Genomic DNA, 25,738 nt, shown 5'->3' with positions numbered 1-25,738 from the left:
TTCCCTTTAACTAGTGATTGACAGGGGTGATCAAGTGCTAAATGTGTTGTGCTGTGCTCTCTGCTGGGACCAACCAACGAAAAGGACCCAGCAGAGAGCACAGAAGCCATTTAACACATTATATTTATAAATATAATGTGTTATATGGCTGGTGGTTCGTTATTTTAAAAGTCACCAACCTGCCAGCGCTGATCATTGGCTGGCAGGCTGGTGACCAACTCCTTGTGCGTCTTTTGCCGACCCACACTGCGCATGTATATGCGTCTAGGAGGAATAACCCGGCGCCCGCAGGACGCATCCCTGCGTTAGGCGGTCCGGAGGTGGTTAAAGGAGACAACAGCTCCAGGGCCATTGTTTTTATTATTATTTACAAACAAGTTAAAACTATAAAACGTTTATCCAGGATTTTATTGATATTGGCTTATCCTCAGAATAGGCCACATACGTCTGATCAGAAGGACTTCAACACCCTGACAATCCCGTCCTGCAGCAGCTCCAACGTCAAACCGCCATAGCTCTGTCCATGGTTTAGTAACTCGTGGCACTCCAGCTGTTGGGAAACTACATATCCCAGCATGCTCCATTCCCTTCTATGGGAGCTCTGAGTACAGCCTAGCAAGTGTGCATGCTGGGAATCGTAGTTTCACCACTGCTGGAGTGCAGGAGGCTTCTGAACCCTGGTGCAGTGGATGGAGCTGGCTGCTACTACTACGCTGCAGTTACCAGATCTATCCACTACACAATGGACGGAGACGTGTAATTCCACGACTGGAGCTACCACAAAACAACAGATTGGAAGGGGTACATGGTGTACGACTGCCGCATCATCAGATATTGATAGCCTGTCCTGAGGACAGGTCATTAGCAGTACCATCCTGGACAATACCTTTCATGTACAGAGTGGTTGTAAATCCATGCACAGCAGGAAGATGTAGTCATGTGGACAAGTTTAGGATCCAGAGATGATGTCAGTAGGTGTACCTAGAAACACATAGTCAGCCTGGCTCCTGGGATTTGCCCACACTTTCAGGAGGATCAATACTGTAACTTCTTATAGAAAGTCCTAACATCCTTTATAGTTTTCCAGAACAATATGATCAGAAAACCTCCAGTGTGAAATAGTCCTCTATTCCAGAGTCTCATCGGAGGTCTTCTTTCAGCCTCTTAAGGATCCTCTCGCGTTCTAGATAGTTGTCTTTCCTATGGAGGATCCTTTGCAGTCTGCGGTTCATCTTCTCTCTTTCTTCCTCAGACATCTCACTATTCTGCTTCACATGCTTTAAACAGTAGCCGATTTGCTGTCTTTTTTTGTGCACACTTGCCTGAAGAACAGAACAAATAAAGAGGTTACTCCAGAAAGGAACTGATTTTTGCAAGTGAAAAATGACCCCCAAAAAAATGTGATTGAGCTGCAGATTTGGGTACAGGCACACGGCAATAGAATTTATGTAGATTTTGCTTCTTTTTTGCAGCAAATTCCATGTGTTGCTTGCAGATCTCTCCATTTGCGTTGCAAGACACGCTGCAGATTTCAAAATACATTGTGTACATGAAACCTAAACCGCCTTAAAGTCTCACTTCAGCAAATGGCATTTATCATGTAGAGAAAGTTAATACGAGGAACTTACTAATGTATTGTGATTGTCCATATTGCTTCCTTTGGTGGCTGGATTCGTTTTTCTATCACATTATACACTGTCCGTTTCCATGGTTACGACCACCCCGCAATCCAGGAACTGTAGGAAAAAGTGGCCGGAACCGTGGGAGCTCATATAGGGTGGTGCTTTTTCCTAAAGTGCGCAAGCACGACCACCGCTGATGGATTGCAAGGTGGTTGTAAGCATGGAAACAAACTGTGTATAATGTGATGGAAAAAACGAATCCAGCCAGCAAAGGAAGCAATATGGACAATTACAATACATTACTAAGTGCCTTGTATTAACTTTCTCTACATGATAAATGCTACTTGCTGAAGTGACAACCCCTTTATCTCTGCTGGTGCAGTATTACTCTCCTATCTTATGCATTCACTCTAATGCGCAGCGTCTGTGGTAGAAACACACAGCTTAAAACGGACATGCACACAAATCTATGCAAAATCCACAATACGCCCCATGTGAATGTACCCTAAGCGTATGGTACTTTTTACAAAAAAAAATAAAAAATATATATGAAGGTAGCCGCATAGTGGAACCTCTACAAAATAATCCCTACGTGCAACATTATGTGCTTTTAATTAGATAGATTGTACAGCTGTATTCTACTTTGCCCATATTGCAGGCTCACAGCCTGGGAGAGGCATGTGTAGGATATAGCTGGGTGCTACTTTGCCCAGATTGTAGGCTGCAAGCCCAGGAGAGGCCCCATCTGATTAGGAGCCACCTTGTCGTCCGGTAGATGGGCCAGACATATTTTTGATCAATTATATGCGCAAAGAGCTTCTAACTGCCCCTGCAGTAAGTATGGCCACCAAGCAGCTATTTATTATTCAGTATTTGCTTATATCTTTGTGCAATTGACTAGCAGTGTGCTGTTACCTGTAGTTCTAATAATTTCATTGTGTTTCAGCCAAGGTAGCGTGCACCTGCGTTCTCAAATTTACTTATTAAGGAGGTGCTGGTTCATTTGTTTTTCTTCCCTACGTGGAACAAATCTGTGCTGTTTTGGGTGTTCTGATAACCAGGAAAGTCTGCACACAACACATGTACTGTATTATGCAATGAACCTGCTGCACGGCAGAGAAATGACTCCGCGTCTGAACTTCCACAATAACGTATTCAATTTATTTGAGAGAAAATAGAGACACCGCTCTTTAAAGGGGTTGTCCCATCTTAGACAATGGGGGCATATCGCTAGGATGTGCCCCCATTGTCTGATAGGTGCGGGTCCCACCTCTGGGAGAGTTGTGGCTGGAGGATGCGGGTTTCCCAGGGTCCGTCCACCACCAGGCACAGCTCCCCGCCTCTCCCATTGAAGTGAATGGGAGCGCACCGCGCATGCCCGGCCACCGCTCCCATTCCTTTCTATGGGGCCGACGGAAATAGCCGAGCGCTCGGCTATTTTTGCCGGCTCCATAGAAATGAATGGAGGGCGGCTGCGCACAGTGCGCCCTCCTCCACTTTCTCCGCTCCGTTCTCCTTGTAGGTGCGGGTCCCCTATCAGACAATGGGGGCATATCCTAGCAATATGCCCCCATTGTCTAAGATGGGATAACCCCTTTAAATGAATAAATCCAGCCATATACTACTAGCGGGAGGACACTAGCAGCAGTCTCATCTTGGTGGAGTTTGCTTTTAAACATTCATTTAAAAATATAACCAGAGCAGCTCATCTGTAGAACTGGGAGCGATCGGGAAGATTTCCTGGGACAGTGTCCATTTTTCCTCCCAATGAGGAATACTACAGAGAATAATGGATTCTGTTCCAGTGCACGAAATATAACATACGGTATTTGTTGTGTGGGCGCCATCTGCTGGACAGTCATGAAAACTATTGAAAACATTTCATATTTCCATGAAAGCATATATTTTTCTTTAAAGAAAACCAAAAAATAAATTGTTTTACATTAATTCAGGAAAGCATTTAAACCAGTTTCAAAGCACGCATACCATCTTGTGTGGTACAGGCCCCGAAACATAATGGTGCTTTTTCTTGTGAAAATCCGGTCCTTTAGAGAAATAATAATTTTTATTTTTATGCAAAAAAGGTTTTAGGTGCACCTGGCTTCCCCTATGTTATCACTACCAGCTCTGAAATCTCCAACAAGGGGGAATGCCGAGTGTTGCTATCAGAGGTTAGGGCCATCGCAGCAGCACAGATACTAGGTGGCCGGGATGGGAGTTGCGCGAGTGCCCATGTGCGCTCCTATGTTCTTAGCCACCAGAAATGCCGGCTTTTTTTCCTATAGTGTACAAGCACGGCCACTGCTGCTGGATTGCAGGGTGGTCATAACCCCTGGAAACGAGCAGTGTATAATGTGATGGAAAAATGAATCCAGCCAGCAAAGGAGGAACTATGGACAATCACAATACATAAGTAAGTGCCTTGTACTAACGTTCTCTACATGACAAATGCCATTTGCCAAAGTGAGACAACCCCTTTAAAAGGGGTTATCTGGGCTTTTGATATTGACGACCTATCCTCAATATCAGATTGGGGGGGGTCTGACACTCGGCACCCCCGCCGATCAGCTGCATGAAGGGCGGGAGCACGCAGTGTGCATGTGCTGTCTCCTGTCTCTCTTCCTGCTCGCTGCTGCTGTCCCATAGACATAGCAGCGAGCAAGGACAGGAGAGGACACGTGCACACTGCGTGCGCCTTCCCTTCATACATCTGATTGGCGGGGGTGCCAGGTGTCAGACTCCCGCCGATCTGATATTGAAAATAGGTCATAAATAGTAAAAGCCCGGAGAACCCCTTTAAGAGTTGTTTATGGGTATTTAAATTATTAACTGATTTTATTAAAAATGTATACTTATTTCTAGTAGCTTAGAGAGGACAAACAATCTCTATAGAGCACTGTGGAAGGACCTCAGTCCCGGATTCCCAATATGGCCAACACTACATTATGGAACAACAAAAACAGCAGTCCTAATTCTGCAGCAGTGGAGGACAGGTCAACCATCTTGCTCTTGAGTATTTAAAAAAGGTTTTACACATTTACCAGCTGTCCACAAAATAGGTGATACATGTGTGATGGCTGGGGGTCTGATGGCTAAGAAGGGGATCATTGTGTAAATGCTGCCGTTTGGCATTTGTGACCACTGCTCCATTCAGTGTCTATGAGACTGGCAAATACAGCGCTCAGCAAAGGGTCAATCCACACAGTGGACACACAACTCCTGGTCATGATGGTCAATGGGCCCAAAGGAGAGACCAGGCGTCCACCGGCGGCAGCCAATGGCGAAACGACTGTCCTGTGCACCTATGACGGATGATAGATAACTGGATACTTGCCTCTAGCTCAGATTTATCTTCCTCTGAACGTTTGATCTGCGCCCTCAGGGTGGTCACTTCTTCCTGTATAGAACAGCAGATAACATGACAGCGGCTCACCACGTTTATACACCAGCAAGTCATTCAAGTAACCCACAGAAGATGCATACAGCACAAACACAAAAGACGAACAGATACGGGAATATAATGCCCGGGAACCATAAGGCTGGTTTCACACGAGCAAGTAAAAGGGACATCACACCCTGGGGCGTCACCTGACCAACCATTCCATGACTGTATGCGTGCTTCTGCCCCTCTCTCTCATTGTGCATCCAGGACAGTATATTGGTGCATGCGCAGTATTAGATTTGTTCCTACTGTGCATGTGCCAATAAAACGTCCCAGATGCACAATGCGGGGGGGGGGGGAGAGGAGACAGGGGACTAGGCAAGTTTGTACTGTGCATGACCTGGCCTTTGGATTTGGATCATGCAAAGTACAAAACTTATCCAGTCCCCAGTCTCCCCATCCATCGTGCATCCAAGACGTTATATCTGTTCACGCGCAGTAGGCCTCATTGAACAAATCTAATACTGCACATGCAGGAATATACTGTCCTGGAAGCACAATGGACAGGGAGACAGAGGATTTGGCAAGGTTCTTCAGCACAAGCCCTGGATTCAGAGTATGTGCAAAAGAGACAGAGGGACGGGAGTGCACAAACACATATACAGTCATGCGTGTTAGTCAGGTGTCATTTCCTCCTCCTTCTCCAGGACGTTATGTCACGTACACATGCCGCAGCATTACGGACTGACGACAGCTGATTACGCCACAATTGAAAGGGTTCAAACATACTGGTATTTACACCGTTATAACAAATGGATATTGCACTATATTTATAGGAAAAGGGACAACCCCATTTAATAGTATTGTGACTGGCAGCTCAGCATCACACCCACCTTGTCCAGGTTGGAACCATGGTATGGCCCCATACTTTCTCATTTGTAACAAATATTGTGAGAGTAGGGAGAGTGCCCGTCATGTCAGTATCACTAGGGGTACTCTCCCATCTGGGTTGTGCTTACATTGCTTCTTTGTAAGAACACACTTTTCAGCTGTATAGCAGCCCTCCAGTATGGGCACACAGCTAGTTCCGGCTATCTGTTGCAATTCAGGGGCGTTTGCTGGTGCATTACAAGTTTGAGGATTGTGAACTCCAACAGTACATCTTAGTGGGGTGTCTCAGGACAATACTTATTAGGGCATATGGACACCATAGGGGGGAGTCTCTCCCTTTCTGGCGGACCAGAGCCAGCCATTGATTTGAATGGCTGCCATGTAATACCACATTTCCCCTACAGCAGCAGTGCCTGGCTGGCCATGGCCTCCACTGGCAACACTAGCTATTTGCTAGGGTATCTAGAATAGAACCAGGGGCAATCAGACTATCACCCTGGGACCTGCATTCTGAAAGGGTTTGTCTGATGGAACCACCCCTCTAAAGAACCATAATCATACCTTCAGCTGCTGGATTCTATATTGTACCTCCTTGACGTGCTGCTCAGAGGACTCCAACTTCAAAGTCAAGGATCTACGAGAAAGGACACAGAGCAAACCACGGTTTAACACTAAATAGTCATGCAAGACAACCCTTATCTTGGTGCATGATACAAAACAGCGAAAAGAGAAGACATATCTGGAACAAGTAGTCAAGACCTTTCATATACAGTATATTTGTGAGTGTGCCCCATCCCATGCATCTTATACAGCCCCTATGAGAAGATCCTGGGCAGGAGATGTTACTTTACCTCTTGTGATTTTCATCCAGACTCGTTCTGTTGGCCGCGTCCTCCTGTCTTCTTGCAAGTTCTTTCTCAGCCGCCGCAAGTTGTTGTCTCGTCTGCTGATTCACATTTTGAATGGTCATAAAGTTCAGCTGCTTGAGCACGTCATCGGGGGAAAGATCGGCAATGCTGGTCGGCTCCTGCATCCTGCTCAGCACCCCCCTCCCCAGCGCCACAGTCCTAGCCCGTGAAAGCTTCTACAAAACCAGAACAAATCACTTGAAACTGTGGGCAGATGTGGACATCTAATAGGGATATCAAAAATGAAAGTGCGCATTACCATCTTCTCAATGTCTTCTTCAATCTTCTCCCTCTTGGCCAAGACCAATTCATTTTCTTGCTTTGTGGCTGCGAGATCTTTCCTTAGACACAGTAGTTCTTTCTAAAGAAAAGTGACAGAAATTATCGTAAGGGTGGCACCCAGGGGTGTACGCAAAGAGGTGGTGAACCCCACCAGCTCTCCACCTAAAAGTCTATTTGTGGCAGATTTGGTGCAGAAGTTTCTGCTAAAAAGGTCTTCCATTAATCTGCATGGGGTTGTTTCTGCAGCCATCACAAGGAATAAGACACAGATGAATGGGACAGTTGTAGAAATGTCTGTGACAATCTGCTGCATGTGAATATCCCCTTACAACTCAGTGGCTCAGAAACCAACTCATTAATTCAGTTTTATGCCGTCCTGAAATGAGAAACCAGTGGCTGCCTGCGCTGCAAAGAGCCTGCTCTTCGGAAAGAGGGTGTGCATTGTGTTTATGACAGCATTACTTACAGTATAGTCACATTTTCAATATATGGCAACATACAGAGGTAGCTGTCAGTCACTGGACAGCATTCTCTGTGTAAGTATGTATACAGAGACAGCTGTCAGTCACTGATAGCTGTACACGGGGAGGTGTTATCAGTGATAACATTCTCTGTGTAAGTATGTATACAGAGATAGATGTCAGTGACTACTAGCTGTGCGAGGTGTTATCAGTGATTGATAGCATTCTCTGTGTAAGTGTGTATACAGAGAGAGCTGTCAGTCACTGACACCCATGCATGGGGGGTGGTTTTAAATAGAGATGATCGAATGTCATATTTTGAAATTAGTTTGCGGTTTGCTTTGTGGTATTTAGTGAAATGCATCATAGATGCCGTTACCACAGACCATAATGCAATTCAATGACAGAAGGCATAACGGAACGCCTTTAGAGGCATTACGTTATTCATGGCAATTATACAGCACATATGTCCCATACACATCAAGCATCCAAAAATTATACATTAAATATACAATTAAAACTTAACACGTGAGAGTGGATATAAACCAATGGCCATGGCCTGTTTAATTCATAAATACAACCAATACCCATAACATTTTTAGAGCCTAGTCATAAACTCCGACACAAACTGTAATAATAATAATAACCTCAGAGTCCATCCTATACACAGGATAACCTATGTAAAATGGCTGGAAATTTTCCCTCCAAAACCCCATTCTAAAAAATAGGGTATTTTTGTGCTTACTTGTAAAATCCTCTTCTCGCTGAGTTCATTGGGGGACACAGAAGACCATGGGTATAGCTGCTGCCACTAGGAGGCGACACTAAGCAATGTACAAACCAGATGGGAGCTGTGTCCCCCAATGAACTCAGCGAGAAAATGATTTTACAGGCAAGCACTAAAAAAATAAAAAAAAAATCGTATTTTCTCGCTCATATCAGCACAAAGAAGAAGACCATGGGACGTTAAAGAGCAGTACCATGGGGAGGGAACAAGAACAGAACGAACCCAAGGCCGGTCATAAGGAAATGCGGGGGAAAGACACACCAGGAACCCTGAAAAGGGACAGGAAGACCCATTCCCCAGAAGGATAGCCAGAGAGCGGCTAAATACGCAGAGGCTCCGGCTGGGCAGAAGAAAGAACATTCCAGGGAATATAAGTCACGGCTTAGGAGACTTCGATCAGATATTTTTTTTATTGATTATCAAAAAAATTTACAATTTGCAAAGTGTAAACATACAGTCAATTCCAAGATATAAACATGTTAATATAAAGTGATGATTGCCACTATGTTAAGAATAGAGATAGTCAGTAAATGCAACCCCAAAACTTCCCCCCACCCTCCCTACTCGAGACGGACTAACAGACAGTGTATATCTTGTAGACAGTTATAGCAAAATGGCAGTAGTACAAATCAATCATATATGGTTTAAGTACCGAGATAAGAAGGGGCATTGAGGCTTTTCCAGGGTATCAACTGCACCCCCCAGGACACCCACAAAACGAATATTCCTGCACTCTCACTGTATAACACTTCCCACACTTCTAGTAAGAGGAAGCCAAGGACTACATACCCCAGATCTATCGATCCAATAAGACCCAATAGCCTTGAATTTCTAAATGTAATTTCGCTTACGATACATCTCCCTTTCCAACCGTATTATACCATTCAGCCATAAGCCAGTTACGCTAGGAGGAAGCGGCTGAATCCATTTTGCTGACCGTGTTTTCCGTGCCCGATATAACATTCTATTAATTCCGGTAATAATAGGGGGTTTGTAAATTATCAGAATCAAAAATGCCAAGTAAGTAGGCACAATTTGGGGTGAGGAGAGAAGTTTGTACCAAATACTGTATTGAGTAGGTCTATAATGTCTCCCCAATATCTATTGAAGGCAATGCAGTTCCATAACATGTGGATTAAATCAGCCCCTTCCTCCCGACACTTCGGACAGGAGGAATCTCCTCTATAGCCAATCTTACATAGAAATAGTGGGGTCCTATAGACCCTGTGAATCATTAATAACGGTGACAATCTTGCTGCTTCGCTGAGGGACAGGGTTGGGGTCATGGCTAGTGTCTCTTCCCATTGGGTATCCTCTATAGCTCCCAGATCTTTTTCCCATGGCAATTTTACCTTGAGCGGGAATTTCTTCAGGAATTCTCCATGTAACGACTGATACGGTTGAGACGGCACCCTTCACTGACCCCATCCCAACGACCTGACTGAGCAGCTGTTTAGAAGTAAATTGCAGGGAAGATGTTCTGGATTGTGAATCCAGAGCATATCTAAGCTGCAAGTATTTGTAGAAATGAGTAGAGTGTAATCCAAACTCAGGATTTGGATTACCCTGAAACTGTTTCAGGATTCCATTGTGTAAAGCGGACTAATATTCCAAATTCCCTTCTTTTCCCAAAGGGAAAAGCCCACCAGACAAGAAAGTTCTGACAGGGCAGGGTTATTCCAAATGGGCAAAATATTCAGTGGCCCAGAGATACCCAAGATTACCCAAACCTTTTTTCATAAGCCCGATGATTGGGGAGGATTTTAATCTTGACTGCACATCCCTTTCCAAGAACGCGACAGGGGGAGGGCATCTGGATGCCCATTCTATAAGCCCCCCACACTTCCTATCAACTCAGATGCAGCATTTTAAGAGATGAAGTATATAAAGGGATTAGGCAAGGCGCCCCGTCTCTTTACCCCTCGACCTAGGAGACTTCAGAAGAGTGGAGAGCACGCAGAATATCCACAAGGTGGACAAGAATGAAGACAAGACAGTCACCAAAAGCAACGGAGCGATTGCGGAAGATACAGGAGAGAAATACATAGCCTGGATCCAGAGGAAGAAGACGAACTGAAAATGGCGTCTGGATATCAAGGGCCAAAGAACTGCAGAAAAAACTTGCCCCACATGGGGGAAGAAGTAGGGATGCCCAAAGGCAGAGGCCCCACATACCATACCGGACTGCTAGAAGAGAAGAACCCTCCAGCGGGGCCATGACGAACAAGTCAGGACTAGAGAACCTGGAAGCCAGGCATGAGAATGGCCCACAAGAAAAAAAATCCAGAACAAGAGAGGAGAGAAGCCGTCTGATACTCCACGGAAGGCTGCCTGAACTGGCAGACCTAATTGGAAGCTGCAGACAGGAACCGGAGATGGGAAAAATATTGCGCCAGGAAGGGAGTGTGGCCCCCGAACGCCACAAAGTCCCAGAAAAAAAAACTGGTAACAGAACCAACACCACCTGCGCAGACACCCCACAGCAGAAAGGAGGCATACAAGAACCCAATGGCTATGAACGCTGGCCATGCAGGCAGTAACAGTATGTGGGGGGAGCGCAACTACTCACCCTGCGGAAGGGGAGAAGTAGAAGCAGCCGATGTGGCTTAGTAGAAAACCAGCACTTAGGGGTGACAACAAGGGCAGTACGACCGCTCGACCCAGTGAGGGGAGCCATGTAGACAACTAACATATGCAAACTGAATAAGTGCACACCCAAACTCCACACGGAAGGAGCGCTGATGCTGTCACCGTAGTATCAGCCCAGCTAAAGGAAAGAAAAAGAAAAAAAAAAAAAAAGCAGACCTGCAAAGCAGGGAGGTCTGCCTCCTACAGACACTAAGCTATAACTGATTAGCTCAGTGTCTGCAGGAGGGGTATAACTGAGAGGAGGAGCTAACACTTTTTTTTATACTTCTGATTAGCTGCTGCCACTAGGAGGCGACACTATGGTCTTCTGTGTTCCCCAATGATATGAGTGCTAAATAGTATCTTAATCACTGGGCAGAAATCAACCTCTGTCCAGTGAAGACGACCAACTTTAACATGGGACAAATGCAGATATGGCCATGTGGATCCCTCCTTAATGTCCGGGATCCATTTATTGTGTCATAATAAAAGTCTATGGCCTGCATAACGGATGCGTCCTCTTTCCGTTATGCTGGAGAAGACTGGGATAGTAATCAATACCCCTTTTAACTGCCCATATGCCTTTAATAGCGGTCGGCTTAACATGCATGCCTGACACCTCTGTAGGCAGCTTATCTCCGACCAGAACAAAAAGGATCGGGTCGTGTAATCCTACTTGTCTGATCCTTCAGGAGGCGCCATAAGACTGACAATAATCTAATCTGTATTGGGGGCTATAGACGGGAAATATCCATCCTGCTGGATTATTGTTTCCTGTGGCACCAGCCCTCCCTGGGGAGACGGGCAGAGACAGACAGCTGGTACCTTTAACACTTTAGCTTTCTCCTGGTTTTCCACATGCTTTAGAAATTCTAGGTCCTCATTCCGATACTCATAGCCGGCCATCTTCTTCAGCACACCTGATATACGCATCTGATTTAATCCTATATTACAGCATACAGATGATAAAGTAATGAAAACTTTATTAACAAAAACATCCAAACGTTAGCATACATCGGCAGATAGCCTTTAAGGCTTTTTTTTTCTTGTTGATATTGGCTATGTACACCTTTGGGGGCATTTTTTTTTTAATATTATACTCAATTTAAGCTAAAAACAATTTTTTAAATTGGTCTTTATTAAAAATATGACATCCTTTTTTCTGTACAGAGCTGAGACGCTCTAGTAGCACTCATTGGATTTTCTGTCTTTTCCGTCAGACCAGGAGCAGACAGACTCCTTATCTCTGACCTTATAAACACTCAAACAGTTCTTATCTTACTGATAAGAATGTGGCTTAAATAAGTGTTTATGACCTCTCACAAAGTGAAAGTATGATTCACACTTCTAGAAAAACAGGTAACGCTTTGTGACAGAACAGCTCAATATTTTTTTAAAGGCCAATTGAAAAAACGAGATTTTTGTGAAACTCACCTGTAAAATCTCTTTCTCGCGTGGTTCATTGGGGGACACAGGACCGTGGGTATAGCTTGCTGCTGCCACTAGGAGGCGACACTAGGCTGAAAAGTGATAACTCCTCCCCTGCAGGCTATACCCCCTCCAGCCTGGAGAGAGCATATCAGTTTGTGCCCAAGCCATAGGAGTAGGAGAAAATAACCATACAGTAAACAACCAACTGACCACCGCCAGTCGGATCAAACCAGAACTGGGGCCATACTGGCTCCACAACCGCCAACAACCAGAGCAAACAGAAATTACTGGGTGGGAGCTGTGTCCCCCAATGAACCACGCGAGAAAGAGATTTTACAGGTGAGTTTCACAAAAATCTCGTTTTCTCGCTGGTATCATTGGGGGACACAGGACCGTGGGACGTCCTAAAGCAGTCCACGGGGAGGGAAAAAAATCACATGCCCCTGGAGAAAAAAAAAAAACGTTCCAAGGACGCGCAACTCACTGCCGCCTGCAAGAATTTGCTGCCTGGAACAATATCCGCCGGAGCCTAGGAAAGCACCCGGTAAGACTTGATGAATGTGTGTCCGGAAGACCAAGCTACTGCCTTCCACACTGGAAGCTACCGCATGAAGGAGATTGACCCGAGAAACGCAGACCGCTGGTCGGGTGGGCCAAGACTCAGTCGGGCGTTGCCTACCCGAGGGCAGACTGCCCGAGCAACTGTTAAATGGAACTATCTGGAAAACACCCTTTGGAGGCCGTCAGCCTTGACAAGGACCCCAGGATAAGAATTGGTAGAAGTCCGTAGGGCTGTAAGCGCTAGACAAGGACAAGCACGCTCACAGGCCAAATCACATGGCTGATGGAGAGCTAGGTCCGTGTACTACGAGGGAGAAGAAGAGAAACCCATGTCTGTGAGGTGTGGAAAGGCGACCACCTTCCACGAAAAAAGAGGATCCTGGACGGAACACTGCCCCATGTTCATACTTAAAGAAAAAAATACGTACAAGAAAGGCGTATCAACGCCAGAGAAAAAATAAAAATGAAAAATAATAATGCCACCCAACAGCCGGCTCCTGGCCGCAGCTGTGGAAGTAGAACTAAAAAGGCCAAGTCCGTAGGATTCACCTCTGGTCCAGAGAACGCACCCTAGGGAGCGGAATATCGGTAGACCAACACCCTTATAGCCATAGAGGCAGGTGGTGAGATTTCTAGTGAGAGAAGCTGCCTGAGAATCCCTAAGAAACAAACGCCTGAGCCAGGCGTGCCCCACTGCAGGCCAAAGTATCAATACCACACGGGAAAGGTAAAGTAAAGCCAATGTGAGCACCGCTAGTGATGGGAAGCCCCGTCAGTGACTATACTTCAACAAAGCAGCAACGCTGCCTGGAAGGGCAGATGAGTGGAACAAAGATGAGAGGAATACTCTTGCCGGGTGGAGCTCGACTACGCTCCGCTAGTCTTGGGAAGGCTCTCAGTCCACCCCCGGAATGAGCAGTGAAAGAACAACCACCATTAGCTTGAGGTGACGTAGATATCACTGACATCTGAAGAGAAGGTCGCACCAATGGCGTGACGTCATGACTACTAGAATCCAGGTCCCGCTCAGAACGGCACTTCAGTGTTGACGAGTGCCGTAGGGACTGATCTACCCAGTAGAACGCACTCAAAAGGTAGGTGCTGATCAACCATCGCCACACCCGAGCCGACGACAGAAGGATAACAGTTAATAACAAGAATGAAGAAAAAACCGGCACTCACTGTAGTCCTCAACGAAAGATGATGTCTCCATTGGTCACATACAATACTCTGACGCGTTACGGCTCACATCAAGAGCCTTCTCAAACATATGGAATGGATTAAATGTGGCAGGAGGACAACAGTTGTCCGAGCCACGGACCCTTACTGGTAGTAAACCAGAAAGAGGCCAGAGCTAAAGCCCATTCCCCTGTGAGACTGGAGCTCAACAGTGTCTAGTGGTGATGCGATACTCCATACTCCTACAAGGGAAGCCCCAAGAGTAATGCTCACGCCATACTCCAGCCGAGGAGTAGGCCACACCGTAGAGGTCACTGATTCTCGTGTTAGAGGAATCCGTTGCCTGACGAAAGAACTATGCAGTAGGACCCTTAGCATGTAATGGCGACTCAAACACCCCTCGAGCGGTAGGGGTCACCGCATGCTCCGCCAGCGTGGACATGAGGAGAAGGCCTGAGGACATCCAGTAGAAGTTCTGGTATCAAACTGGCCCAGGTAGTAGAGCTAACCTTAAACCCTCCACCTGACAAGGGCGCTGAACAGGAGCAACTGCCGAATTAGTACTAGGGTAGAACCCCTACCTGAAGGGGGCTGTCCCGCTACAGCGATAAGGAGCATCTAGCCCTAGCGTGAAGACTACCCTGCGAAGGAGAAGCCGTTGTAGTAGCCTACTGCCGATTGCCAGCATAACGCACTCACCTAGACAAGGATGAGTGGTGGACGAAGAATCCGGAGTCGGTGGAATATTCTGCTTGCTGGATCTTGACCACAGTACTCTGTGCAGTGTGACTGACCTGAATGGTGGAGGCTCATGGGGGTGGGGAGTCTAGGACACATAAGGCTGGGTGACACCCCTGAGAGCACAAAGGCCGACCTTTTTGCGTCTCCAATAACGTGCATGAAGAAAAGAGGGATACAATATGGGTGTATCCATAGTCTCCAGTGGCAGTATCCATATGCCACTAGATGAGAAATATCCGGCACCAGCGGTACCGACGTTGCCACGGACCACCTGTGAAGGAAACCAAGGCCTCTAGAGTCGTGGCGTAGCTTAAATACAGCATGCAAAGATGCACCACCAGATCCACCAGAACCGGTGAGCACGGACGTAATCTAGGAAAAATAATCCGGATTCCTGTCAGAGTCCGAATAACTGTCCTGCTTCGGCCCGCTCGTGCGCAGTTCCACCCCTCAGCCTCTAGCCTATGGCTGTTGCAGGCTGTGGCGGTGTTGATATAAGAATCAACTACCCCGGAGGTGGAATGGAACTAAAGGTCTGCTCACCGATTGCGCAAACGGTGCTCTATTAACCAAACGACCCAGGAGGGTGGATTGGGAACTTCCAGCGGTCCTCCGCTGAGTTGCGCCGGAGGAAAAAACTCAAACAGACGCCCCCGGAGGGTGGATGGGAAGTGTCAGTTGTCCTCAACTGGATTTTGCACAGTTGTAGTATTATTAACCAACCGGCCTCAGAGGGCGGATTGGGATCCTCCAAATGTAACCCACTGGGCTTTGCAGTTGGAGCATTATCAACCAAACGGCCCAGAGAGCGGATTGGGGACTCTTCGGATGTACTCCACTGGATTTACGCAGTTGGAGCATTAACAACCCAACAGTCCAGAGGGCGGAATGGGAGTCCCTCAGATGTAGTCCACTGGATTCGCGCAGTTGGAACATAATCAACCAACCGGCCTCAGAAGGCGGATTGGGATCCTCCAGTAGTACCCCACTGGATTTACGCAGTTGGAGCAGTATCAACCAAACGGCCCAGAGGGCGGAATGGGAATCCGTCAGATGTACTCCACTGGAATTGCACAGTTGGAGCCATATCAACCAAATGGCCTCAGAGGGCGGATTGGGAACCGTCAGATATACTCCACTGAATTTTCGCAAGTGGATCATTATCAACCAAACGGCCCGAAGGGCGATTGGGGACCTTTCATATGTACTCCACTGGCCTTGTCCGAGTGAAGCACTATCAACCAAGCTGCCCGTAAGGTCAGATGAACTCCACTGGATTTGCACAGTTGGAGCATTAGCAACGGCCCCGGAGGGTGGGTTAGGAACTGAAAAATTCTCCACTGTCCGGGATTGGGAACAGGCCCTGGGCATAGAGCTCGGTCCGTGAGAAGGGCAGGACCTGTATGGCCGCACTTTTTTTTTTTTTTTGAATTAAAAATAAATTTTTATTTTATTTTTATTTATTTTTATTTTTTTTAATTTAAAAAGAACAAATATATATAGGTGAGGACCTAACCTTAAATGGACAAGGAGGAAGAAAGGCTGTATCCTGCCATATTAAGGCACAACGTGCCTGCAGACAGAGACCTAGGGTAGGGGTAATCTGGTTACCGGATTAGGAAGGGTTAATGACCAAAGCCAGAGCGGAGCCAGCTGGCTCCCGGGGAAAATTCGCGCCAGAATATGGACCCGCCCTCCGTACCAGAGGTGATGTAGCGGCCTAGAAGGCCGCAAAGCCGGGAACTAAAGTTTCACATGGGACCCACCGCCAGCCGAACACAGCGGTACCTGGCGGTGCAATGAATGAGGCCATGGAACCTACCCGCGGGTCGGAAAAAACAAAACAGCGCGGCCGGGAAGAATCGTAAGGCCCGAATGAAGCCGGGGCCTAGATTTTTCTGTGCTCCGCCGTTGGGAAACGGAGGTACCCCGATCGGCACTAACAGGCGTCCAAGATCATACCTGCTAGAGGCGCGGTGCCTGGCCGACCGGGGAGCCCACCCGGACGGTCTGAGGAAGGGGCATTGAGAGTGCAGGGGCTAGTTTCTAAATGTCCCCTGCCCGATATGTCAGATCGGAGGGGGTGGGAGGAAAATAATGCCGCCGCCGGTTCGGGATTAACCCCTTCATTCCCCAATTACTGAGGGAATATGCAGCAACTGTTGGGAGGACTCGCAGCCTCCATAAGAGGGGGCCATGGTGTGAGGGGGACAGAGAGGGACAGTATACTCACCTGCCTTCATCTGTGTTCTTCACCCATAGTCTTGTACCAGCAGGGACACCCCACGACCGCTGGCACCAGGCATCAGGGGTCCGGGCAGAGAAGGGCTGGAGAGCAGGTGTCCCTCTTGCTGGCGGGAAGCAGGGGAGCGAGGCTGCCCTGGTCCACTTTGTCTTCTTGGGGGAGGCAAGGCGGTGGAACAAGCAACACCGGCCAGCCTCCCAGGGAGACAGGGACGCAAGCGTGCCTGTGCCCCATCCATGAATCTGTAAAATATAACAAAATTAAGAAAATCAAAAAAGGCCACCCTGCTAAGCAGGGAGGTCTGCCTCCTACGACACTAAGCTAAAAACTGATATGCTCTCTCCAGGCTGGAGGGGGTATAGCCTGCAGGGGAGGAGTTATCACTTTTCAGCCTAGTGTCGCCTCCTAGTGGCAGCAGCAAGCTATACCCACGGTCCTGTGTCCCCCAATGATACCAGCGAGAAAAATGATTTTTAGCTAAAAATGAGTAACATGCAATCATAAAAATAAAAAAAGATAATAAATTGCCTTCGAAGGTGTACATAGCCTTTAATTTCCCTTCATGTCTGTTACGCCGCCCACAATGACCGCCTTTTATCACGTCAGGAACATTGCGCTGAAGGCTACATTCCTTGTTGGCATTACTCATTTCATATTTTTCTACAGTTCTAGTGTGTAAATGTGTGTCTGGGAGTGATCTGAACTAAAAAGTGACTGTATGAGGCCAGACCGTTCACCAATTTTCTTGAACCATAAGACCCCATAAGTGCCTCATATCCTTGGACGTGCACCTTATAGATTAGGTCAGCCTCTGCATACAGCATAACTTGTGTCTTCTCTCTCAAGGTGCACAACATACCGCCCGATCAAACCCACCATTAACAGACGGCAATGGCGCACACTTACCTCGGACAGGCATTTCACTTATCCTCCTATTGTTCTGTACCACTGGCATGCAGAAGGCATCAGTATCTTCACTTATTGGTTCCTGTAAAATATACAGGGGCGAGTTTATCAATGCTGTACACCCACTTTGTGCAAGCGGTATTTTGTACAAAACTTTGTGACTTTTTGGAATTTTCTCTTTCACTCACACCAATAAAAAAAAAAGTGGGTAAGGATTAGCAGATGGGGGTGGACCTCCTTGGTCAAACACATTTATCATAATTTAATTGGCATAAATTATATCTGAAGTCATAGCTGGCATAGAGTTCAGTATATATATTAAAGGGGTTATCCCATCAAAATGACTACAGGATAGGTGATGAAATAGACTGCTGGGATCCCAAGAACCAGGGGTCTCAGTGTCTCCTCTTAAAATAAAGCAGTTGAGCACATGTTGGTCCGCTGCTCCATAAACCTATATGGGTCATAGACATGTCACTGCAGTGAATGGAGCAGTAGACTGACATGCGCACTACCAATCCATGTAGGGCTGAAATGATTACTCGATTGAATCGAGTAATTCAACACAAAAAAATCCTCGATGAGATTTGTTTGTGTCATGTGACCACGGAGTGGGAGTGAAGCACGTGCTATTACTCACTGCTCTTGCTCTGTGGTCACCCGCCGGCCCGTACCGCGCTGCACTCCACTGAGGGAAACTTTGTGCGCGCGTCCAGCTGCCATTCCGGTTGGCAGTCTGCTGCCTTTCAATTTGTCCCCGCTGGGGTCTGGGAGCGGACTGGGCGGATTGGTCCCCGGAGGCGGAGTGTATGGGTTGCAATAGTTCGGCCCCACGGGACGGAAGCTTTGGTGTTCAGCAGCCTCATCACCTTGTGTTTCGAAGCCATCTTCTTCCTCTCCGACTCCCCCAAGCTGCTGAGTGGAGTGTACTTCCAGCAGCCCCCCGCAGCCTCCGCCTCAGCGAACCCCCTTTGGTCGTGGGCTGCAGGATGAAGAGGACGGGGGTCGCCTCGCCTGGATACAAGAGGTACATGAGAGGGCGCTGCGAGAAGCCAAGTAAACACTGAACAGGCCGCCCGAGCAGATCAAGGGGGAGATCCAGGAGGAGAAGGACCACAGCTTATGCCTTAGTGCCATGGTATAAGAAGGATTAGCTCTCTATATCTGTCTATCCATTATATCGGTAACATCTAAGGACATGGCAATATAGTGTCTTCCTTAATGTGGTGGTCTTCATTCAATGCCAAGGGCAACCTCCTCGTCAGTGTCAACATGCCAGGCCATCAAACATTACATATGTAATCCATTTGACTCCCTAAGACGCTATGAAGTTTTGGGTAGAGATGAAGTTGTTCTTTTTGATTGCCTTGTATGTTAAGTTATGGAACCGTTCATTAAACGCTGACATGTTTGACAGGGTTTCTTGAAGGCTCCAACAAATCTCTACGTTATCACATTTCCTTGATGTCACAGGGGGAGCAAGCTGATGGCACTAGGGGGCAAGCTGGTGGCACTGAGGGGAGCCTGATGGCACTGAGGGGGGCAGCTGATGAGTTTTTATAAAGAAAAATGTTCTTTTGATTAGTTTTTTGTTATTAGAGTACTTGATTCATCGCTGGATAGTCGATAGCTGCAGCCCTAACTCCATGCCCTAAAACCTTTGATGGTTAGAACCAATTTCCCACAGAAAGGGTTCAAGGCAGATTTGAAAACCACAACTAACACTGCATGTACTAATATTCTTTAAGGGGGTGATTTAGCAAAATGCAAAGAAAAAGCGGAGAGGTGGCCCCATAGCAACCAATCAGATGTCAGGGTTTACACTAAAAAGGCCTTTGAAAAGATGAGGGTTGAAATCGAATTGGTTGTTATAGACAATGGCGCAAGTCTTCATTTAAAGAGGACCTGTCACCGCTCCTGACATGCCTGTTTTAATAGCTTCATGCATTCCTCATGTAATAACAATTCTGGAGCCTCCATTCTTATGTCTCTATGTTGTGCCATTCCTTTATTATTTCTACTAGAAGTTATGAATGAATTGCTAGCAGTCTGCAGTAAGGGTACAGAGGGGCACCCCCCCCCCCCCCATAATTTGAATGGGTCTATTGTCGCATTGCTTTATTAGCTAATGCTGAGTGGATCTTGGTTCATATGGATGGTTTAAGATTGGTCTATTTATTAATATGGTTCAATGGTTGGATTTATTTAATTGATTCATTTGGTTTATATAATACTATGTTTTTATCGTTACCCATAATAAAGCACTGCGCCCATTTTATTCCATAAAGTCGTTGTATGTGAGTTTTATTTATTTATCTAGAGTTAAGTTGTGGGTTTAATTGGGGTCATTTGCCTCCATGTGAAAAAGAGGCATTTTCTCTAAAAAGTGATATTACCAAGCTTCTTATCTTTGCTTACTCACCCTCTGCATGGTCACCATGCCACCACTTGAGGAGAGGTTCTCTAGGTCTGGTTCAAACACCTGAGAGGGTTCCACGGGTAAATCCCCAGGATCCAGTGTGGATGGAAGTTGCTTTTCAGTATGGAGGACATTCCCAGGGGAGGCATAAGCCGGGGCTTTTAACTTGTACTTGTTCTTCACACGTTTTACTTCTGGATCCTTTTCTCGTTCCTCACGTTTTTGCTCAGCATATACCTGGAGGAGACTCCGCGTGTCCTGTTCACTCAATGTAGTTTGTGAGCAACCCCCCGCTGATGACCTTTTCTCTGTGCCTGTCATCATCTAAAAAAAAAAAAAAAAAGTTTTTAACCTAAATGCCATGGAGCAGCTCTCAGTGCAGCCTCCTACTGAAAACAGATTCACTGCTGGAGGCCTCATGATTCAGCAGCTGCACCAAATTCCACCGGCAAAAAACCCCACTTGAGCGGTGGATACACTGCTGGCCTCTGGTTGCAGCGTTTTACAGCATCAGCAATAGGTTTTAGCAATTCTCATTCACACACTGTGGGTCAGATCTTAAAGGGGAATAGCGGTTATCCACAGGATAGGGAATACCTATCAGATCGGTGGGGGTCCTACTGCTGGGACCCCCATAAAATCACGAGAACAGGGGCCCTGTACCCAGTGGAGCCCCCTGAAATGAATGGAGCCGCAGGTCCGGAAATAAGTGAGCGCTGTATTCAGATATCTCCGGAGCTCCTACAGAAATAAATGGAGTGGCGACACGCATTTCCAACCAGCTGCTCCGTCCATTTCGGGGGGGAAATCTATGGCGCACAGGGCCTCTGTTCACGTGATCAGTGGGGGTTATCCCCTGACCTAAAAGTGGACCTGTCAGGTGACTTCTGTGGCCCTATCTGAGATCGCTAGGATAGCGGGAGAGATGCTGAGCTCTGTGATATACAGGTTTATATCATTTGGAGCAGGACTTGTGAGTAAAAAGCTGAGTAAGGCATATTGCACACGAAGTGTGCGCTCCGTGGCCATATTGCGGACTGAGATAGACGGGCACCGTTCCGTGTGCATTCCGCATCACGGATGCAGACCCATTCACTTCAATGGGTCCGCAAATCCGGAGATGCAGAATGGAAGCACGGAACGGAACCCCACGGAAGCACTACAGAGCGCTTCCATGGGGATTCGTCCCGTACTTCCGTTCCACAAAAAGATAGAACATGTCCTATCTTTTTGCGGAATGGACGTATCGTGGACCCATTAAAGTGAATGGGTCCGCGATCTGCTGCCCCACGGACGGTGTTCATGTATAGCGGCCCGCAGCACGACCACGGGGCGCACACGTTCATGTGCAGGAGGCCTAAATCTTCATAGGACTCCTAAGAGAAACAGCGAGAGTCCGGCTTACCCCGCCCACATACAGTAAGTGACAGCTCTCCCTGTATGACTGTGTACACAGAAGGCTGTCAATCATTGTGTGTGGGCGGGGTAATCAGGACTCCAGCTCCAAATCTGAGACAGATAGAGAGATGGTAGGGGGTCTGATGAGTTTTTATAAAGGAAAACAGTCTATTAATTCATTTTTTTCTTATTAGATTACTCGATTAATCGTAAAAATTAATCGGTAGAATACTCGATTACTAAAATAATCGCTTACTGCAGCCCTAATACATAGATAGATATTATAACATAGATAAATATGAGATGAGATAGATAATATAATATAGATAAATATGAGATAGATAGCTCACAGAGCTCAGCTTCTCTCCATCATACCATGCTAGTAAGGCACCATAAATTACCTGACCGGATCGCTTTAAAGGGGTTGTTCACCCCGGAGAACGTTTTCTACAGACTCCCCACCCCCACCCCCAGGTGTGGCGGACCTGCGGTGGTAATCATACTCACCTGATCTCTGGCACAGAGGTGACTTGTCACCCATGCATCATGTGATCTAGTGACCTGACTGTGGCGGCCGTCCCGGGATCTTCAGAGCAGTCAGCGGCGGGGATCAGGTAAGTATGATTTCCACCACAGGTGCAGCCATGCTGAACGGAGGGGGGGGGGTCTGTAGAAAACATCCACAAGGGATAAAAAAAAAAACTTTAACCAGTAGCCCATTCCAGCAGGTACTTGCGTGGAGAAGTATTGTACACTATATTTCACGTATCGCTCAGCTGACACTTGTACAGGGGTTACTCACCTTTTGCGCGGTCAACATGCCACCAGCAGAAGACAAGTTCTCCAAGTCTGAAACTACTTCAGATGCTCCAGGAACTTCACAGTTCTCATCACCGCCTTCACTTCTTGCTATTTTGCCTTCTGCTGCATCACAGATCGCGGCGCTGCCCCCGTCCACTACGTTTTTAGTTGTGCTTTTTAAAGTTTTGCCTTCTTTTATATTCCCCTGAACTTCCCTCAATACATAGTCTTTTATCGGAGTCCGTGGCAGCTGACGACCACACGGCACTGTGTTGTCAGTGGTTTTCACTGCACATGAACTGAACGACTCCTCATCCGTTCTTGGCTCAAAAATCTGAGATGGCAGAAGCGGTAAAATCCCAGGACCCGGAGTACGCGGGAGCTGCTTCCCAGTACAGAGAACATTCCTGGGTACGGGATAAGCCGGGGCTCTTAACCTGTACTTGTTCTTCACACGTTTCATTTCTGGGTCCTTTTGCCGTTCCTTACGTTTTTGCTCAGCGAATTCCTGGAGGAGACATCGTGTCTCCTCTTCAGTCTGCGCAGTTTTGGATTGCCTCCATGCTGATGAGCTCCGCTCTGTGTCTTGTAACATCTGCACGGAAAGGCATAACATCTGGGGTTAGAAATACAGTCACTGCATAAAGTTTTGCAAATTGGTGACAAACTTTGTGTTCCAGTTCCTCGCATTTTAAAGATCTCTTGCTGTCACTGAATAGAATTCTTCTTCTTTCCAGAAACTGCAGACACAAACTTTTCTCTCCGGCCAAAAATACTGAACACTTGCCGGAATGCCGGATCCGGCATTAATTTACATTAATGTGTATTAGTGCCGGATCAGGCATTAAGTGTTTTGGGGCAAAACGGATCCGGCTTTCCGGTCTGTGCATGCGCAGACCTTTAAAAATGCAAAAAAATTATAATACCGGATACGCTTTTCCGGATGACACCAGAGAGACAGATCCGCTATTTCAATGCATTTGTCAGACGGATCCATCTGACAAATGCCATCAATTTGCGTTCGGATTGCCGGCGACAGAACTGACTGCCGGAATCCTCTGCCGCAAGTGTGAAAGTACCCTAAACCATGCCTGCCATAACCCCCACCCCCTAAAAAAAACAAAAACTGAAAACTAGCAGCAGCCTAAGACCTATGGATATGTGCTGTACGTGTTCTCCAAGTATGATTCCTTAGTCGGGCAGGCTGCTGGCACTTGGGACCAACACAGATGCCTTCAGCTGCCAAGCGCACATGTAACAGGTCAGCCAGTGTCATAGGGACAAAACTGCTGACAGATGCCCTTTTAAATGAGAATCTGCGCATTGGTATATTTCATTTGCTTAGGCCAGTGATGGCTAACCTCTGACACTCCAGCTGTGGTGAAACTACGACTCTCAGCATGCTCCATTCATTTCTATGGAGCTCTGGGAACAGCCAAGCAAGTGTACATCTTGGGAGTCGTAGTTTTACCATGGCTGGAGTGCCGGAGCTTAGCCAACACAGTCTTAGGGTATGTTCAAATGGAGTATTTTTGGTACAGAAAACCACGCCAAAAATGCTTGCAAATCATCTCGGACCCAAATGCTTGCATCATTGATTTCAATGGAAAAACTGCTTGCTAAGGCTACTTTCACATCTGCACTTTCCCTTTCCCATGACGGATCTCAATAGCGGATGAAAACTCTTCCGTTTTGTCCCATTTATTGTCAATGGGAACAAAACTGAATAGAACGAAACGGAGTGCGCCTGAACGCATGCCGTTCGGTTGCGCCCCCATCGCGGACATGTGGTGCAGAGCAAGACAGATCCGTCCTGACAGACAATGTAAGTCAATGGGGATGGATCCGTTTTCTCAGACAGAATCAAAAAGGGATCCGTCCCCCATTGACTTGGAGTCAGGGGCGTAGCTAAAAGCTCATGGGCCCTGGTGCAAGAGTTCAGCTTGGGCCCCCGTCCCTCAGTGCTTGTTGGCAAGGGGCAGGGGAGCACATATCCTTCCTGCTGCCTGAGGCAAACATTGAAAGGGCACCCCCCTCATGCCAAATTCTTAACCTAACCCCTTCCCTCTAGCCAGAGGTGTAAATTGACCAGCATGCACTGTCTTATGCGGCATAAGGGTCTTTGGGCCCCCTCAGGCTCCTGGGCCCGGTAGCGACTGCTACCTCTGCACCCCCTATAGCTACGCCCCTGCTTCCAGTGGTGTTTATGACAGATCCGTCCTTGCTATAGAAGACATAATACAACCAGATCCGTTCATGATGGATGTATTATTATGACAGAAGCGTTTTGGCTTGGAAAAAAATACAGACACATTCAAATCCACATCCAAACGCCCCGCTGAAATGGGCAGGATGAAAACCACTGCTGAAATAAAGCATAAATGTGTGTGAAATGAGACGCGAGCAAGTAAAGAGTAGGGTGAGGGCATTGTGCCCATTGGATATACCATAAAACACAATCAGTGCTGTATGAGGATGGACCATTATCCTCACTGCCATCACTAGGAATGATAGCGCCGCAGGGATGGGGGCTGTTACCAGGCACGCAGGTGCACCAATAGGATTCAGGGGCTCCAGCAGTCGCCCCTTTTATCTTATTGGTTTTCCATAAATGTCTGGGAGGGTGAAGCCTCCTAATGTCACGGACTTACATAAAGCCTTATGGGAACAGAATATCAGTGGTGACAACTTACAAACTCAGCTCTGCTACACACGTATGTCAGAACATCCTGCGAGATCAAATGCCCTGTGACATATCACTGCGTGCCCTGCACGTGCAGCCATCATTCCTGGCACAGAAACCTAGAACTAGACGCTTGGGGACCCATCCGTGTCCCAGCAATGTATATCGGCCGAGCTCTGCAGCAAGGACCAGGGACACGGCATGCCGGGACTCACCATACAGCACAGTACATCGCATACCTAGCCCGTCAGGTCGCCAGTTTATTACCGTCGGTCGCCCACTCATCCGTCCCCGGCTCCCGTTCTCTACAGTGAGATTTAAATGTCGCGCTACTTCCGTTCAGAACACAGCGATCCGATTGGATGGTGAAATGGAAGAGAACGCAGCGATTGGCTCTGCCGGAAAACCAATCA

The 25,738-nt window shown here is 47.1% G+C and overlaps 1 protein-coding gene across 2 annotated transcripts; it reads right to left on the bottom strand.

Moving 5' to 3' along the window:
- Positions 1-341: 341 nt before the first annotated feature.
- On the bottom strand, positions 342-25,663 carry LOC122933051 (intracellular protein transport protein USO1-like). 2 transcript variants are annotated; one of them, XM_044287790.1, is made up of 10 exons: positions 25,565-25,663; positions 22,644-23,237; positions 20,447-20,767; positions 18,025-18,106; positions 11,787-11,905; positions 7,063-7,164; positions 6,747-6,979; positions 6,457-6,529; positions 4,957-5,019; positions 342-1,322 (listed from the first exon to the last, which is right to left on the bottom strand). In XM_044287790.1, the coding sequence occupies exons 2-10, from the start codon at positions 23,235-23,237 to the stop codon at positions 1,140-1,142; spliced, it is 1,770 nt and encodes a 589-aa protein (XP_044143725.1). In that variant the 5' UTR covers positions 25,565-25,663; the 3' UTR covers positions 342-1,139. The 2 variants fall into 2 exon arrangements, with proteins under 2 accessions (XP_044143725.1, XP_044143724.1); XM_044287789.1 differs by having other exon boundaries at positions 25,541-25,604.
- Positions 25,664-25,738: the final 75 nt, after the last annotated feature.

The sequence above is a fragment of the Bufo gargarizans genome, chromosome 3 (assembly GCF_014858855.1).
Source record: "Bufo gargarizans isolate SCDJY-AF-19 chromosome 3, ASM1485885v1, whole genome shotgun sequence".
In the NCBI taxonomy this organism is placed as follows: Eukaryota; Metazoa; Chordata; class Amphibia; order Anura; family Bufonidae; genus Bufo; species Bufo gargarizans.
The sequence above is the reverse complement of the archived record's forward strand: the minus strand, read 5'-3'. Positions and strand labels throughout refer to the sequence as shown.

Coding starts and splice junctions, on each gene's coding strand:
- LOC122933051 (XM_044287789.1), bottom strand. Junction 6,980..7,062: donor AAGAAGACATTGAGAAGATG/GTAATGCGCACT, acceptor CTGGTTTTGTAG/AAGCTTTCACGGGCTAGGAC. Junction 6,530..6,746: donor CTGGATGAAAATCACAAGAG/GTAAAGTAACAT, acceptor CCTTTCTCGTAG/ATCCTTGACTTTGAAGTTGG.